General features: G+C 62.9%; 3 protein-coding genes across 6 annotated transcripts; all 3 read left to right on the top strand.

Annotated features, from left to right (window-relative positions):
* Positions 1 to 40: 40 nt before the first annotated feature.
* CKS1B (CDC28 protein kinase regulatory subunit 1B) lies at positions 41 to 6,038 on the top strand. Of its 2 annotated transcripts, XM_036397856.2 has the most exons (4): positions 58 to 626; positions 3,942 to 5,280; positions 5,591 to 5,718; positions 5,785 to 6,038. In XM_036397856.2, the coding sequence occupies exons 2-4, from the start codon at positions 4,235 to 4,237 to the stop codon at positions 5,835 to 5,837; spliced, it is 1,227 nt and encodes a 408-aa protein (XP_036253749.1). In that variant the 5' UTR covers positions 58 to 626; positions 3,942 to 4,234; the 3' UTR covers positions 5,838 to 6,038. The 2 variants fall into 2 exon arrangements, with proteins under 2 accessions (XP_036253748.1, XP_036253749.1); XM_036397855.2 differs by having other exon boundaries at positions 41 to 626; positions 5,591 to 6,038.
* A 281-nt stretch (positions 6,039 to 6,319) lies between these two features.
* FLAD1 (flavin adenine dinucleotide synthetase 1) lies at positions 6,320 to 9,233 on the top strand. Its single transcript, XM_036397831.2, has 7 exons — positions 6,320 to 6,469; positions 6,565 to 7,324; positions 7,746 to 7,893; positions 8,087 to 8,185; positions 8,267 to 8,456; positions 8,843 to 8,916; positions 8,998 to 9,233. Exons 1-7 carry the CDS (start codon positions 6,320 to 6,322, stop codon positions 9,131 to 9,133), a joined length of 1,557 nt encoding a protein of 518 aa, XP_036253724.1. The 3' UTR covers positions 9,134 to 9,233.
* Positions 9,234 to 9,337: 104 nt separating this feature from the next.
* On the top strand, positions 9,338 to 14,250 carry LOC118695973 (mothers against decapentaplegic homolog 6-like). Of its 3 annotated transcripts, none has more exons than XR_008508890.1 (6): positions 9,338 to 9,705; positions 9,851 to 11,032; positions 11,373 to 11,786; positions 11,929 to 12,027; positions 12,658 to 13,885; positions 13,944 to 14,250. XR_008508890.1 is itself a non-coding variant. In XM_036397844.2 (5 exons), the coding sequence occupies exons 3-5, from the start codon at positions 11,393 to 11,395 to the stop codon at positions 13,191 to 13,193; spliced, it is 1,029 nt and encodes a 342-aa protein (XP_036253737.1). In that variant the 5' UTR covers positions 9,338 to 9,705; positions 9,851 to 11,032; positions 11,373 to 11,392; the 3' UTR covers positions 13,194 to 14,250. The 3 variants fall into 3 exon arrangements, 1 of the variants encoding a protein (XP_036253737.1); XR_008508891.1 differs by having other exon boundaries at positions 12,658 to 13,973; positions 14,006 to 14,250; XM_036397844.2 differs by having other exon boundaries at positions 12,658 to 14,250.
* The last annotated feature ends 72 nt before the right edge of the window (positions 14,251 to 14,322 follow it).

Genomic DNA, 14,322 nt, shown 5'->3' with positions numbered 1-14,322 from the left:
GCCTGGCACAGCTGATCAGTCCTGATCAGCAGCAGAAGGATGTGCAGATCCGTTCAGGCTGAGAGCAACACGCTACAGCAGGGAGGAAACGGGGCCGCGGAGCTGCCGGCACAGGGAGGGGAGCTCAGAGTGCTCTGGGCTCAGCCTGGAGGTCCTCAAGCCCTTTGCCACTTGGACACCGAGCCAGCAACAAAACCCATTGTCTTCATCGAGCTCCAGCTCCCTCTGCCCTGCTGCTGGGCTCGGCACGGCCACCCTCTTCCACCCCACAGCTCGCTCCAGCCCCCGCGCCGCTGCCCGCTAAGAGGAAATCAAAAGCATGAATATTTAAAGCCCGGAGATGAGGCAGACACAGAGCGCATCCAAGCCCATCCCAGCCCTGCTCCGAGCACTGTCCAGGAGGGAACAAGGTCCTTGTGTGGCAGCCAGCGCCACCCAACCCACGTGCCGGCGGCGAGCAGCTGCTGTTGGCTTGCCGGGCTCTGCCGGGGGGGAGCAGCGATGCTGAGATGACACCGGTGCTCGCAGCTTCCTGGAATACGGGGACATGCAGTCCTTTTGAGAGCACAGATCTTGCCTGGAGGGCTGCTGGGAGAAAGAGGAGGACGGCCAGGAGCAGGATACAGGTAAGGCAGGGCTCAGCACAAACCCCCAGCCGTGGTGGGGAGCCCGTGGGAGAGGCTGCAGCGAATCGCTGCCGCTTCCCGCACGCCCAGCTGCTCCTCCTGCGAGAAGAGATGGAGGGGCTGCGGCTGATGGGAAGAGCTGTGCTGACTCACAGGCGGCGGGGCAGGCTCTGCCCGCGGCGCGGGCTGCGCTGGGGCTGGGGCGGCAGCGCAGGAGGGGCTCCCGGCGAGGGGTGGGGACGCAGCGCTTATCTGGAGCAGAAAAATCAAGGTCACAGGCGGAGCTAGCGGGAGAGGGCGGCAAGAACGTGCCGTGGGGGGAGAAAAGTTGGCCCCTTCAGCCTCGGGGAGCTGGGTGAAACTCCCACCTGTGGATCAGGGGGCTCAGGGGCGGCTCTCCCTTGTTGCCCTGTCCTCGGCGCACTTGCACGCAGCAGGAACTTGGGCCAGCCCTGGCCCCAGTGAGGGATGAGAGCTCTCCCCCATCCCCTCTAGGATGAGGCAAGGAGTTCAGACAGAACCCAAGCCCTGACACACCACAAGCCAGATCCTTCCGAACCACCAGGTGCTCTGTCCACCAAACCAAAACTGGGTAAATCCAGGCCAAGGAAAAGGCTCTGCCTGCTTGCAGCCTTCATCCAGCACTGCTTGGCATTGGCAGCTGCCTGCCCCACTTCACAGAGCCCGGCACACTGCCACGGGGACAGGGGGCTGGAAATTGCCACCTCCGTGATGCGAGGGGCTGTGGCACACACGAGTGGGGCCATCACTGAAGCATCTCCTTGGCCATGCACAGTAGCTTTGTGAAAGCCAGCCCTCCCAGCTCAGCCACGGTGGTCCCACAGGCACAGAAAGCCTGGCACACTGCCATGGGGACAGGGAAAGCCACGAGAGGGCTGGAAATTGCCACCTCCGTGATGTGAGGGGCTGTGGCACACACGAGTGGGGCCATCCCTGAAGCATCTCCTTGGCCATGCCCCCCACCCAGCTCAGCCAAGGTGGTCCCACAGGCACAGAGAGCCTGTGCTGGCTGTTCCACACACTGCCTGTCCCCTCCAGGGGCCCCTGGCTGCTCAGTCAGTGCTGTGACCTTCCTGTGGCCGCAGCACCACTCCTCTAAAGAAAAGCAGGAAGCCCGGAGGCAGGAAGTTGCTGGCCCGGTGAGGGGCCAGTGCAGCCCTGTTGCCAGGGGAGCCTGGCTGGGCAGCATCAAGTGGCCACAGAGCACTGGGATTTACCCACGATGGACAAAATGGTTGATGTGGGCTTGGGCTTGCCTGGCAGAGCAGCTCTGTGAGCCCTGATGCTTCCCAGGATGAGAGCAGGAGGGAATTGCAAGGGGGCAGGAGAGTTTCCTTGGCCCCTTTCCACCAGCAGCCATCACCTCCAGGCAGCAAAGGGCTGATGAGCCTCCCAGCCGAAGCTCCTGCTCAGACACATCTCTGCTCTTAGAAGCTAAAATAATTCCTGATTTTCTCAGAACCTTCGAGGCCAGTCTGTAACCGCTTGTTACAAGATGCAGGGCAGCTCCCAGCCCTTGGAGACCAGAGGTGCTACCATCACAGCACCCCCCCAGCCCCAGAGTCCACCCCAGGGCATCAGAGCACCCCCTCAGTGGGCTCTGAGTGCAGAAGGCAAACCTGGAGATGTGCAAAGGTGCAGAACTGCCTGAACAGGCAGTCCCAAGCTCCATCCCCAGGCTGCAGCCCTTCCCTTTGCCAGGAAGATGCCAGAAGCTCCTGTCCCTGCAGCAGAGGATGAGCAGAGCAGCTGGAACTGTCCCTGAGGTGCTCTGGGGACATGTCCTGCTCCATGTGCCCTGCCACCACAGAAAGATCTGGATCATGAGGAACAGAGGGATGTGGGCTACTTTCAGGCACCTGAGACTGGGAATTCACACAGCAGCTGGGGCAAGGAAGAGAAGCAGAGTGGGGATGCTCAGGGCTCCACTAACAGCATCCTCCCTGGAAAAAAAACCTGGGAGCTGAGTCAGAGGCCTGGAACACACCAGAGGTTTGGCAAGAAATCACAGCAAGGTGCAGGTGGCCACACATACAAACCTGACCCTGGGCAGGAGACCCCCTCTGTCCAATGCTGAACCTCTGAGGCAGGGGTGAAGCAAAGGAGAACACTCAAATCCAGCCAACAGCTGATTTTTTCCCCCCACGCATCACAACAGCATCGAACAACATTTACACATTCCTGCACGCAACCTTCTCCTTCACTCTGCAGAGGGGGTTAGGAGATACCAGTGGAGATGTGGGGAAGAGGCTGGAGACCTCCCAGAAGGCAGAGGAGGCAGGCAGGATCCACCACCGAAGCCACTGAGCCCTCCACCGAGGTCCTTACCACATACTCCATCGCCGGCGGAGGGCAGGGCAGGCCCCGGGCGGGGAGCAGAGACACAGAGCCCCTCTCGTCTGGCACTCCAACCTGTGGTTCAGGGACAAACAGGGAGTTAGGCAGCCCTGTCCCAGCCTGCTGAGGTGGCCATGGTGCCAAGAGGCAGACCCTGCTCCTCCATGCTGTCCACAGGTGGATGGGGTTGTGGCTGCTGTGCCGTGCTGCTGGCACCAAAGAGCAGGAGAAATCTGGAAGCTGCCTTCTTGCCATTGGAAAGAAGATGGAGATGGGATGTGCTGGGACAGGAACACCAGGCTGAGCCTGGCATTGCTTGGGCCCTGCCCACACTGGCAAATGGTATTGGGGGCCTAGAGTCACTCTGTGACCCAAGGAAAGTGCTGGAGCTGATCCCTGTCCAGCCCTAAAACCAGTACTGGAGAGCCACACGCAAGGAGGGAGAGCAAAGGCAACCAGAGGGGCAGAGCTGTCTCTTCCTGCACCACTTCAGCTGGCATCCTGATGCAAAATTACACACAGAGCCCCCAGGGCTGTGTCCCTTCCTCCCAGGGGACCGGTGAAGACAAAAGTCATGGAAAGAGTCTACAAGGGGTGAGCTGGCAGAGGCAGGAAGCTCTGTGAGGGGAAAACAAGGCAAGCAAAGCTCTTTTCTCACTCCTCTCACTGCCACTGCCCAGCTGAGGCAGTCAAGGCCAGGCTGGTAGAGCAGCAGCCATGATTTACTGCTTGGCAGCAGTTGTACCTTTATCTGCCTGTGCCAGCTGTCACCACCAGCTTGGAAAGCAGCAAGATAAGGAGGGCTGTGCTTGGCCATGGAGATTGACCCCTGCAGCACCACGCCACTGCCAAGCAGAGGTGGTGACCAGGGCACTGAGGCTGGTGGCAGGGAAGGAGCATCTGGACCCAGGGCCAGGGTGCTCAGCCTTACCAAAGCCCATTTGTGTCCCTGCCCAGGATGGAACACTGCTTTGCACAGCTCCAGAGGGGATTCCCCCACCAAAGGGCAGCAGGTGGATCCTCAAGCCCTCCTTGGCTGAGAGGAGATGGCATCTTCAGCCCCTCTGGTACAGGCTGACACCAGGCCAGCCCCGGCAAACACGGAAAAGAAGTGCCCTTTGCCCACAGATTTCTGCAGCGCCAACGTGGCAAGCAGGGCCCAGGTCACATCTCCTTGGAAGCCGTGTCCATGGTCTATAATCTGTGTGGGTGACCCCATCTAAGAGATTCAAGGGGAGAAGCAAGAACAGATGGACACAACAAACACGCTGCTGGAGAGCAGACACACAGATCTCCAAAGGGGAGCAGCTACCCCTGTCCACAGCAGCTGGGTAGGCTCCAGGTACTCACTGCTGCCTTACTCTGAAGCACAGAAGGCGGGAGGGCAGAGCCCAGCACCGCAGAGAACGAGGAACCCTCCAAACCCAGCCGTGCCCCGTCCCTGCTGGAGGTCGTGCCAGGCTCGGGGTTGTCCCCGGACCCTGCAGCGCCTCTACAGCCCACGGTGTCCTTCCCGTGCACCGCACCGGCACCGGGTGGGGACCCCAGGCACACGCAGCAGCCGCCACGGCGGGTGGGTCACCCCCGATCTCAGCACGGCCCGGCACCGGCTCCTCCGCCCCCTGGTCCGGGCCTGCCCCACGCCGGGCGAACGAGGCAGCTGGGAAGGGCGGCTCGGCTCTCACAGCACGGGGAGTGACGGCGGCAGAACCCCCCACAACTCGTTCCGCGGAAAGCGGCGGCGAAGCGGCGGCGAGCGATGCGGCCTCAGTCCGGCGACACAGCGGCCGCGGGGGGGCACGGCGGGGCCTGGCCCGGAGTCCCGGGCCCTTTACACGGGTCTCCCCCCCCCACCCGCTTCCTCCGTCCGCACGCCCTCACCGCCCCGGCCGGCGCGCGCTCACCGGGCACCATCGGTCACGCGCGGGCCTCGCTCTCCGCCGCTCCCCCCACCCCCCCCCTCCCGCCGCCCTCACCGCCACTCACTTCCGGCCCGCGCCCCTCCGGCGTGGGCCCCGCCGCGCCCGCGCCACGTGACTCCCCCCTCACACACCAGCCAATCGCGGCCCACGCCCGGCCCGCGGGAAGCAGAGCGGCGGCCAATGAGCAGCCGCCCCGCCCCCCGTCGCGGCGCGGCTCTGACCAATGGGAGCGCGAGGCGGCGGTGTTTGAAAGCGCCGCGGGGGGGCGGGGGCGCCAACGGCCGCCGAGGGAGGGCACGGCGGGCCTGTCCCGTCATGGCGCACAAACAGATCTACTACTCGGACAAGTACGACGATGAGGAGTTTGAGTACCGGTAAGGAGCGGGGAAGGGGTGCCGGTAATGCCCGCTTGATAAGGATGAAGGGGGTGTCGGTTAAAGTTTGCTGCGGTGAGGGGAGGGAAGTGCCTCGGTAGCGTAGGATTAACGGCTCGCGAGTGGGAGGGGAGCGGGGGGGTGAGTCGCTGGTGAGGCAAGAGGGGAATTATCCTGATAATTCGGGGGAGGGGGTCCCGGTGAGGGTTCTGTATTGGGTCACGGCGCTGGTGCCGTTAACAGCTCTCCGGTGGGGAATGAGGGGGTTTCGGGGGTGCCCCAGTGTTGACTGAGAGGTGCGGGACTGCAGGCACGTGATGCTGCCCAAGGACATCGCCAAGCTGGTGCCCAAGACCCACCTGCTGTCGGAGTCGGAGTGGCGGAACCTGGGCGTGCAGCAGAGCCAGGGCTGGGTCCACTACATGATCCACGAGCCAGGTGAGCCCCGCGGGGAAGCGGGTAGCGCCCAGGCGGCCCGGCCTGACCCCCTCTTTTGCCCCGCAGAGCCCCATATCCTGCTCTTCCGACGGCCATTGCCGAAGAAGCCAGAAAAGTGAGTGGCCCCTGGTCTGCCGAAGCTCCCAGTCCTTCCACTCTGAGAAAACACCTTTCTCCTCCTTCTTCTTCTCGACATTTCTCGGGGGCTTCACCCCCCGATCCTCGACGCTGCCTGGGCGTCGTTTTGTCGGCTCGGCCCTGGTTCCGAGGGCCCTTCTCGTTGCGATGCCTCCAAAGCTTCAATAAAGTGATGTTTGGGAGCTGTCTGTCTGCAGTACCGGGGGCAGCTGGGCTGGAGGGCGAAGGGGTCCCGGTCGCGCGGGGGTTCCCGAGGAGGCTCCCCGCGCCCACCGGAGAGGAGATGTGCCCCGGTCCGCCGGGCACGGCCGACACCCCCTCCCTTCGGCCCTGCGATGGTTCCGTCCCTGCAGGTCCCGCCTCTCGGCCAATGGGATCTGGCGGAGCCCTGTGACTGACGTGCGGGCTGGCCTGTGAGCGCGCGGGGCGGTGTCGCGGTGTGCGGAGGTGCCCGGGCGGCTCCATGTGGGGGGTGCTGCGGGTTGCGGGGAGGGTGCGCGGACCTCTGCGCGCTGCCGCCTGCCGCCTCATGGCCGCTTCGAGCCCGGCAGCGGTGACCCAGGGATCCGCCAGCACCGCCGGCATCATCATCATCGGCGACGAGATTCTCAAGGTGCGGCCGCGGGCGGGCCTGGGCTGCGGGCATGGGACGGGCTGGGGCCTGGGGTCGGGGCGCTCCGCTGTCACGGGCGTCTGCGGTCCCCTCAGGGCTACACGCAGGACACGAACTCCTCCTTCATGTGCCGGCGGCTGCGGGCTCTTGGCGTGAGTGTCGCCCGCATCTCCGTGGTCCCCGATGATGTGGAGGCCATCGCCAGCGAGGTGGCCGCCTTTGCTGCTCGCTTCACCTACGTGCTGACCTCCGGCGGCATCGGCCCCACGCACGACGATGTGACCTTCGAGGCCGTGGCTAAGGCCTTTGGGGAGAGGGTCATCCTCCATCCCGAGCTGGTGGCACTGGTGCACGAGTTCTTTGGCAAGACGGAGGAGCAGTGCCCTGAGATGAAGCTGGCTCGCGTCCCCGAGTCCTCCCGCCTCAACTACGGCACGGACGGGCACACTGGCAGCGCTTTCAAGTACCCTCTGGTCAGTGTGCGCAATGTCTACATCTTCCCCGGCATCCCGGCGCTGATGGAGCGGGCCCTGGATGGCCTCGCTCACATCTTTCGGAGCAAACAGACCCATTTCCACTCCCGCACCGTCTATGTGGCATCTGATGAGATGCTCATCACGCCGGTGCTGGACAGGGCTGATGCCACCTTCCGGGGCCGCGTCAGCTTGGGCTCGTACCCAGACTGGACCAGCAATTACTACCGTGTGAAGCTGACCCTGGACTCAGAGTCAGAGCAGGACCTGGAGGAAGCGTATGGCTTCTTGATGAGGGAGCTGCCACCGGGTGTTGCTGTGCCGTTGGTGACAGACTGTGTCTCTCCAGCAGCTGTGGAGGTTTATGGCCTGGCTGAGTCAGGTACTGGGAAGAGGTGCTGCAGCACAGCTCTGTGCTTCTCCTGTGCAGCCTAGCAGGGCTGGGGCAGTGGGAACTCCAGCCTGGCAGCAGAGCTTGCCTGTTGTGTGCTGGGAGGCTTGAGGCGTGCTGCAGCTACAGTGGGCTTCATCCTACACAGGTGGGAATGGGACCTGTAACCTCAGTTAGGGCTGGTGATGGCAGGGTCTGAGAGCACAGTGTGCAGCAGTAGCTGCAGTGCCACAGTTCCCCATGTCCTCATGATCCCTGTCATGTTGTGGCCCAGATCTCTGGGTTGAACAAGCTCTTGGCTGTGATACCAGCAATGGCTCTGCTGTGTGTCCAGAGGGTGAAGTGCCCTAGGCCCTGGGGCCGTGCTAAGGGAACATGAGCTGGGCAGGCACCAACTGTCCTGTCCTGGCAGGCTCGGCCCTGGGGCAGAAGGTGGCAGCAGCCCTGAGAACCATCGAGGAGGCTTTGGACCAGTACAATCTGGTCCAGCTCTGCGTGGGCTTCAACGGGGGCAAGGACTGCACAGCCCTGCTGCACCTCGTCCATGCTGCTGTGCAGAGGTACCCACACATGGGGCTCCAGGCTGGGGCAAGGCTTAGGGGTCCTGCAGACCCTGACCAGGGCTCTGGGGCTCTTGCTTGCTCCACCCTGGGGGAATGAGTGGATTCCTGGGCTCTCTCTGGTCGGATCTGGACGCTGCCTTGCCTCCAGTTGCCATGGGTCAGAGTCCAGCTGCACTGGGTCTCTCTGCAGGCGGTTCCCAGCGAGGCAGGAGAAGCTGCAGGTGCTCTACATCCGCATTGTGTCCCCATTCCCTGAAATGGAGCAGTTCATTCAGGCAACAGTCCAGAGGTAGGAGGCACAGTGGGGTGGGCTGCTGCCCAGAGGCTGTGCAGTGCAGCCTGCAGACAGCTGCCCACCCTGCCTGTGCAGGTATGGGGTCCAGCTCTGCACTGTGGAGGGCTCCATCCGGGAGGCCCTGGCGCAGCTGAAGGAGCAGCAGCCCCAGCTGGAAGCTGTCCTGATGGGAACGCGGCGCACGGACCCCTACTCACGCACCCTGACCCCCATGTGTGTGACAGACCCCGACTGGCCCCCTTACATGAGGGTGAACCCCTTGCTGGTACGTGGCCCCCACCTGCTGTGGGGCTGGAGCTGTTGCCACAGGGCCTGGCAGGGGGATCTGATGGGGCTGGGAAGCAGCAGTGATCCACCCCCATCCTGGACAGCTTCTCTCCCAATTCTCACCCTCCCAGAGCATTTGCTGCTCCTCTGTGCAGCTGTGGGTGCCCCTTGCTGCAGTGATGCTGCTGGGTGCTGTTGGGCAGGGCTCCTTCTTGCCTCCTGGGGGGTTGCCCTGTGTTTGGGGAGGTGCTGGGAGGAGTGGTGGTGCTCTGCTGACCATCTGGCTCTCCCAGGTGCTCTCCAGGAAGGTCTGACTTGCTTCCCTGGGAGGCAAGGGAGCAGCTTTTTGCCTCTGCCTCAATCCCTGCCCAATTCTGCCTGCAGGACTGGACCTACCGGGACATCTGGGAGTTCCTGCGCAAGCTCTTTGTCCCCTACTGTATCCTCTATGACAGAGGGTGAGTGCCCGGTGCTGCCCTTCTCACGTGCACAGCCAGTGGCCCTGGGTGCAGTCCTGCAGCTGCTTCTTCCCTCCACAGCTACACATCCCTGGGGAGCATGACCAACACAAAGAAGAACCCAGCCCTACGCTGCACCGATGCTCAGGGCCGGGAGAGCTACCGGCCTGCCTATGAGCTGGAAAATGAGGAAGAAGAGCGCACCTCCCGCCAGTGAAGGCCACGTTCTGTGAGCCTCCTCCACTGGAATGCTGCTGGGAGTGACCCTGAATAAAGTTGCTGCCTGTCAGCACGAAATAAACCTGCTGCAGTCTGCACTGCACTGGCACGTGGTCTTGTTGAGCCCTGAGGGCTCCATGGGGCAGGAGTGGGAGGAACAAAAGGGTCCCCAGGTTGTGCCCCCTTCCCTGCACCCACTATTGTAGGAGTTTTGGAAATGCAGAGAATGTAGCAGGTTCCAGTGCTTGCCAGGGCCCCGCACGTCAGCACTGCTGCCTCTCCCACCGTGTCAGATCCTGCTGATTCCTCGTGGGCCATGCACATCCTCTGGACCATGGCAGCCTGTCTGCAGGGTGCTCCCCAGCCAGTGGCACGGGTACACGCCCTGGCACTGCCAGCACCCGCTGCCACCTCCCTCGGGCTGCGCCTGGGCTCCTGGTTGCTGCGGCTTCTGTGGAAATGCATCTACTTCCTTCTCTGCAGCTGGTGCATCCGTGAGCTGCTGGACTAGGGAAGGACCCTCCCAGTGTCCCAGGACCCTGTCAGCCCCTGCCTGCCCTGGTGCTGTGGGTGAGTGACCTGCCTGCAGCTTGACCTGGCATGGTGCTTGGAACATTGACAGGGGCCTGGCTGTGGCAGTTCTGGGGGTTGAGAGGGTACGGCCTTGGTTCTGGTCAGTGGGTTGTTACCCCCTGTGCCTCTCTCCCCTCCCCAGGACTGTCCCTGTTGCCCTGTGCTGATGGAGCTGATGGACCTCTGGCGTTGAGACTGCTCCAGCCTGTGCCCTCCCTGATCAGAGACCCCAATAAACCTGAGCAGTGCCTGACTGGCTGCATCTGTTTGGGCAGAGCTCTGGGAATGTCTGTGTGTGTGTGTCCCCAAACCTCCTGTTCCTAGCCCTGGGTAGCACTAAGGCACTCCAGCACACCCCTTGTCCCTGTCCAGGACTGAGGGTCCCCACATCCCTTGGGGCCAAGGGGAAAGAGTGGGGGGCTGGGGTTCTGCCTGCATCTCCTGCCTGCTCCCCCACTCCTGCCTCTTTCCTATTTCACTCTGTGGGAAGCAGCTAGAGAAAAATATCTCCAATGGGCCCAGCCTGGCTGGGAGCTGCAGCAAAGGTCACGGCTTGTAGCACCAGGGGGTGGCTGTGGGTCTGTGAGCCCACCCTGCCCCATTGCTGCCTGTGCTGCTGCCTGGCCCCAGCACAGGGGAAGCTCTGCATGCCCCGTCCTCGGCAGCAGCGCTGGCGCCAGCGTGGCCTCCCTTATCTCGGCGGGAAGTCAGGAGCAGGAAGCCTGGCCCGGCGCGGGATAAGGGTCCCGTTTACATTAGCTCCTTTGTTGTGGAGCAGGCTCCCACCCTCACCCACTGCCTGCGGGGGGGCCCCGGCCAGGTCAACATCTGAGGGGCAGCAGAAACCCTTGCCCAAGATGCCACGAGGGGCTTAGGTGGTCCTTGCAATGATCCCCGCGAGGACGTGAGTAGGGATGGGGTCTGCAAAGACTCTGCCTTGTGGTGTCCCCCTGCCCAGATCAGCTCTCAGCTGGACCCTGCCCTGTGGTTGTGCACTGGTGTCTGTGGTGCTTTTTAGGCTCCTGGCTGCCTTGGTAGCACGGTGCTGGGCATCCCTGACCACTGCAGCCCACGCATCTTGTGCCATGTTCTGGTGTGGTAGCCCTGACGTGGTGGCCCTGGCGGTGGCTCAGCCCCAGGGCTGGCTGGGATGAGGGAAATCAATGAATTCCCCAAACGGGAAGGTCCGGGGGAGGGGAGAGAGAGTCCCAGCACAGGAAAAAGTCCAGGCAGTGACGCGTGACGGGCAGAGCAGTGCCGGCCGCCCCGAGAGCACAGCCCCATGCGGTGCCCTGGAGCCTCTCACCCACCTCCACCACCCACTGTGAGTGAGACCCTCCTCTGCAGGGACCCCTTTCCCAGCCCCACGACAGACAGGGGGGTGAGAGGGTGCGGGTGGGTGCTGTGGGCAGGAGCACAGGCAGGTTCTCCAGCGGTGAGGGTTGTTTTGGGGCTCGTGTCTGATGTGACCTTGGGGATGCCACTATGCCTTAAAGCGGCACCGTGCCCACATGAGGTGGGGATGACAGCAGCAAATCCAGGCAAAGCAGCCTTGCCAGGGATCTGGGTGGACACGGGGAGAGATGCACAGGGTCCCCATTGGGACCCCCCGGAGCCACAGCTCTCAGAGGGCACGGGGGGTGATGCCTGTCTCCATCCTGCAGGTGGTCCCCACGACCACCGCATGTTCCGTTCGCGCCGTGCTGGGCTGGTGCGGAGGCTGTGGCGGCAGCGCTGTGCAGCAGCCAGCCCCGAGGATGGCCCCGCTGCCCTCAAACCAGCGGTGCATGCCCTCTTCAAGAAGCTGAAGGATGAGGAGCTGGAGCTGCTGGTGCAGGTGGTGGAGAGCCGGGGCGCCTGGGAGTCTGGCTGCGTTTTGGCGCCACGGGGGGACCCACGAGGGGTCAAGCAGGGACTCCCCCCTCAAGTCCTGCTCTGCCGCCTCTTCCGCTGGCCTGACCTCCACCAGTCCCATGAGCTCAAGCACCTCTGCTACTGTGCTGGGGGCCAGGGAGCCTGTGGGGACTTGGCTGGGCTGTGCTGCAACCCCCATCACTTCAGCCGCCTGGCTGTACCTGGTGAGTGCTGGTGGCAACACTGGAGGCTGCCTCGCCCGCCCAGGCTCTGACCCCTGCTCTCTGGGGCTGCCTCAGGGCTCCAGTGGGCTCTGAGGGGCAGGATGCACTCCCAGCCTCCTATTTCCTTCTCTCTCCTCTGCAGAAACCCCGCCACCCCCCTACTTGAAGGCATCGTGTGGTCCCTCCTGGCCAGATGAGCCCCAGCTCATGGAGTTCAGCTACGACGGTGGGGACTGGTGCGGTAAGATGCGCCCAGCACGCTGGGAGACACGCAGGGCACAGCCCTCTGCCACACCCAGCAGGCAGGAGGGCACTGGGCAGGGCTGAACCCCTGAGTCAGAAGCAGAGATTGGAGAGGACAGAACATGAAAATCAGGGAATGGAGCCAGCAGTCACTCCCAGCAGGAGGAAAAGACTCCGACAGGGGATGAGGGGTTCCTGCTGGGGGAGCGGTCTGGGCCCAGACGCCCCCCCGCCACTGAAGCTCCTGTTATTTTTGGCAGCACCAGGCTCCCTGCTGGAGGAAGCGCTGCCTATGGGGACACACACAATGTGCCTTGACGCACACAGCCCCAGCTCCCGCCTGGCTGCTGGCCACCAAGGCCACCAGCTGCCACTGCCCCACCTTCCCCTGCACTCAGGGACCAACCCCCCCCCGACAGCCCTCCCCCAGCCCTTCACCACCGTACTCGGGGACTGGGAACAGCTCCAGAGGCTCACACCCAGCGCAGGACTCTGCACTGAGGCATCCCTGGTGCACCACGTCCATCTGTCTGTCCTCACACACCCTCTGTGCCCACTCCCCTCGGCCCTTCCAGCTGCTTGGCTCAGTCACATCCTGCTGGTGACAGCTCTGCTCTCCCCTTGCCAGACACCAGTCTCTCGTGGAGCACCATCAAGGACGGCTGTTGGTGCAAACTGGCTTACTGGGAGTACCGGACGCGCGTGGGCCGCCTCTACGCCGTGCACGAGGCCTCGGTGAACGTTTTCTGCGAGCTGCCCCGGGGCAGCGGGTTCTGCCTGGCCCAGCTGCCCGCCGCCTACCGCAGCTGCGCCGTGCGCCGGGCACGGGGCAAGATCGGCCGGGGGCTGCAGCTGAGCCAGGAGCCGGGGGGGGTGTGGGCCTACAACCGCAGCGAGCACCCCATCTTCGTCAGCTCGCCCACCCTGAGCCCCCCCGGCGCCTGCGGGCTGCCTGTCCTCAAGGTGCTGCCCGGCTACTCGGCAAAGGTGTTCGATTATGAGTGGGCAGGGGGCAGAGGGGGCTGGCAGCTGCCTGGGGAGGGGCCCTGTGACCCTCACAGTATCCGCATCAGCTTTGCCAAGGGTTGGGGACCCTGCTACTCCCGGCAGTTCATCACCTCCTGCCCGTGCTGGCTTGAGGTCCTGCTGAACCAGCCACGCTGAGGCTGGGGTTGGTGGGGGGGGGGTGCCAGGGAGCTCCCCCAAAGCAGGTTCACAAACTGGGGGCCCCTTCTACTGTTCCTCAGCCTGTGTCTTCCAGGGCTGTGTTGCAGCAGGATCATCCTGGCTCTGGGGACTTTCTGCCTCAGTGCCCCTCTTGCATGGTTCACCACCTTGCCAGCACCTGTTTCCCCCAGCCATGGGGCTCTCAGTGACACAGGGCACTATTTAATATCTTTTTTTTTAATATAATTATTATTTTAATGTTTAAGTTTATATTAATTTATCTATTTTTGTAAAAAAAGCAGAGCATGAGGCAGGAGTCCCCATTGTCAGGACCAGGCCTGGGGGGTGGCAGCCAGAGCCCGTGGGGACAGGGGGAGCAGGAGAGAAGAGAGGTGAGAGGGAGCGAGGAGGAAGGGGAAGCTGTGGGCCTAGGTGTCACTGCAGACAAGGGGAATGGGAGTGAACTGGTACAGCTGGGGGGGAGGTGGGGCAGGTTAGAACATCTGGATAGGTGTGGCATAGGTCAGAACATCTGGATAGGTGTGGGGCAGGTTAAAATATCTGGATAGGTGTGAGGCAGGTATGAACATCTGGATAGGTGTGGGGCAGGTTAGAATATCTGGATAGGTGTGGGGCAGGTTAGAATAACTGGATAGGTGTAGGGCAGGTCAGAACATCTGGCTGGATAGGTGTGGGGCAGGTTAGAGGATCTGGATAGGTGTGGGGCAGGTTAGAGCATCTGGATAGGTGGTGGAGTAGGTTAGAATATCTGGATAGGTGTGGGGTAGGTTAGAAGAATATCTGGATAGGTGTGGGGCAGGTTAGAATATCTGGATAGGTGCAGGGCAGGTGCAATGGGGAGGGCAGGTGAGCATCCCTGGGGTGGGGACCGGGTCAGGGTTACCCAAACTAGGTCCCAGGCCCGGGGGCTCCTTCAACCGTTCTGGCAGCATGGGGGGAGCCCCGAGCAAGTGCAGCCGAGGGGATCCCGGATTGCCCGAGTCGTGTCTGCTGTTTTTAACCTAAATAAACGGTGCCACCGGCACCAAGAGACCCCCGCGTCCCTCCGCGTATCGGTGCCGCCCACGGGGCTCGGCTCCGGGAGCCAGCAGTGCCCTCTGCAGGC

This window comes from Molothrus ater, chromosome 29 (genome assembly GCF_012460135.2).
Source record: "Molothrus ater isolate BHLD 08-10-18 breed brown headed cowbird chromosome 29, BPBGC_Mater_1.1, whole genome shotgun sequence".
Taxonomy (NCBI): Eukaryota; Metazoa; Chordata; class Aves; order Passeriformes; family Icteridae; genus Molothrus; species Molothrus ater.
Note: the sequence above shows the minus strand (reverse complement) of the source record. Positions and strands in the feature narration are given on the sequence as shown.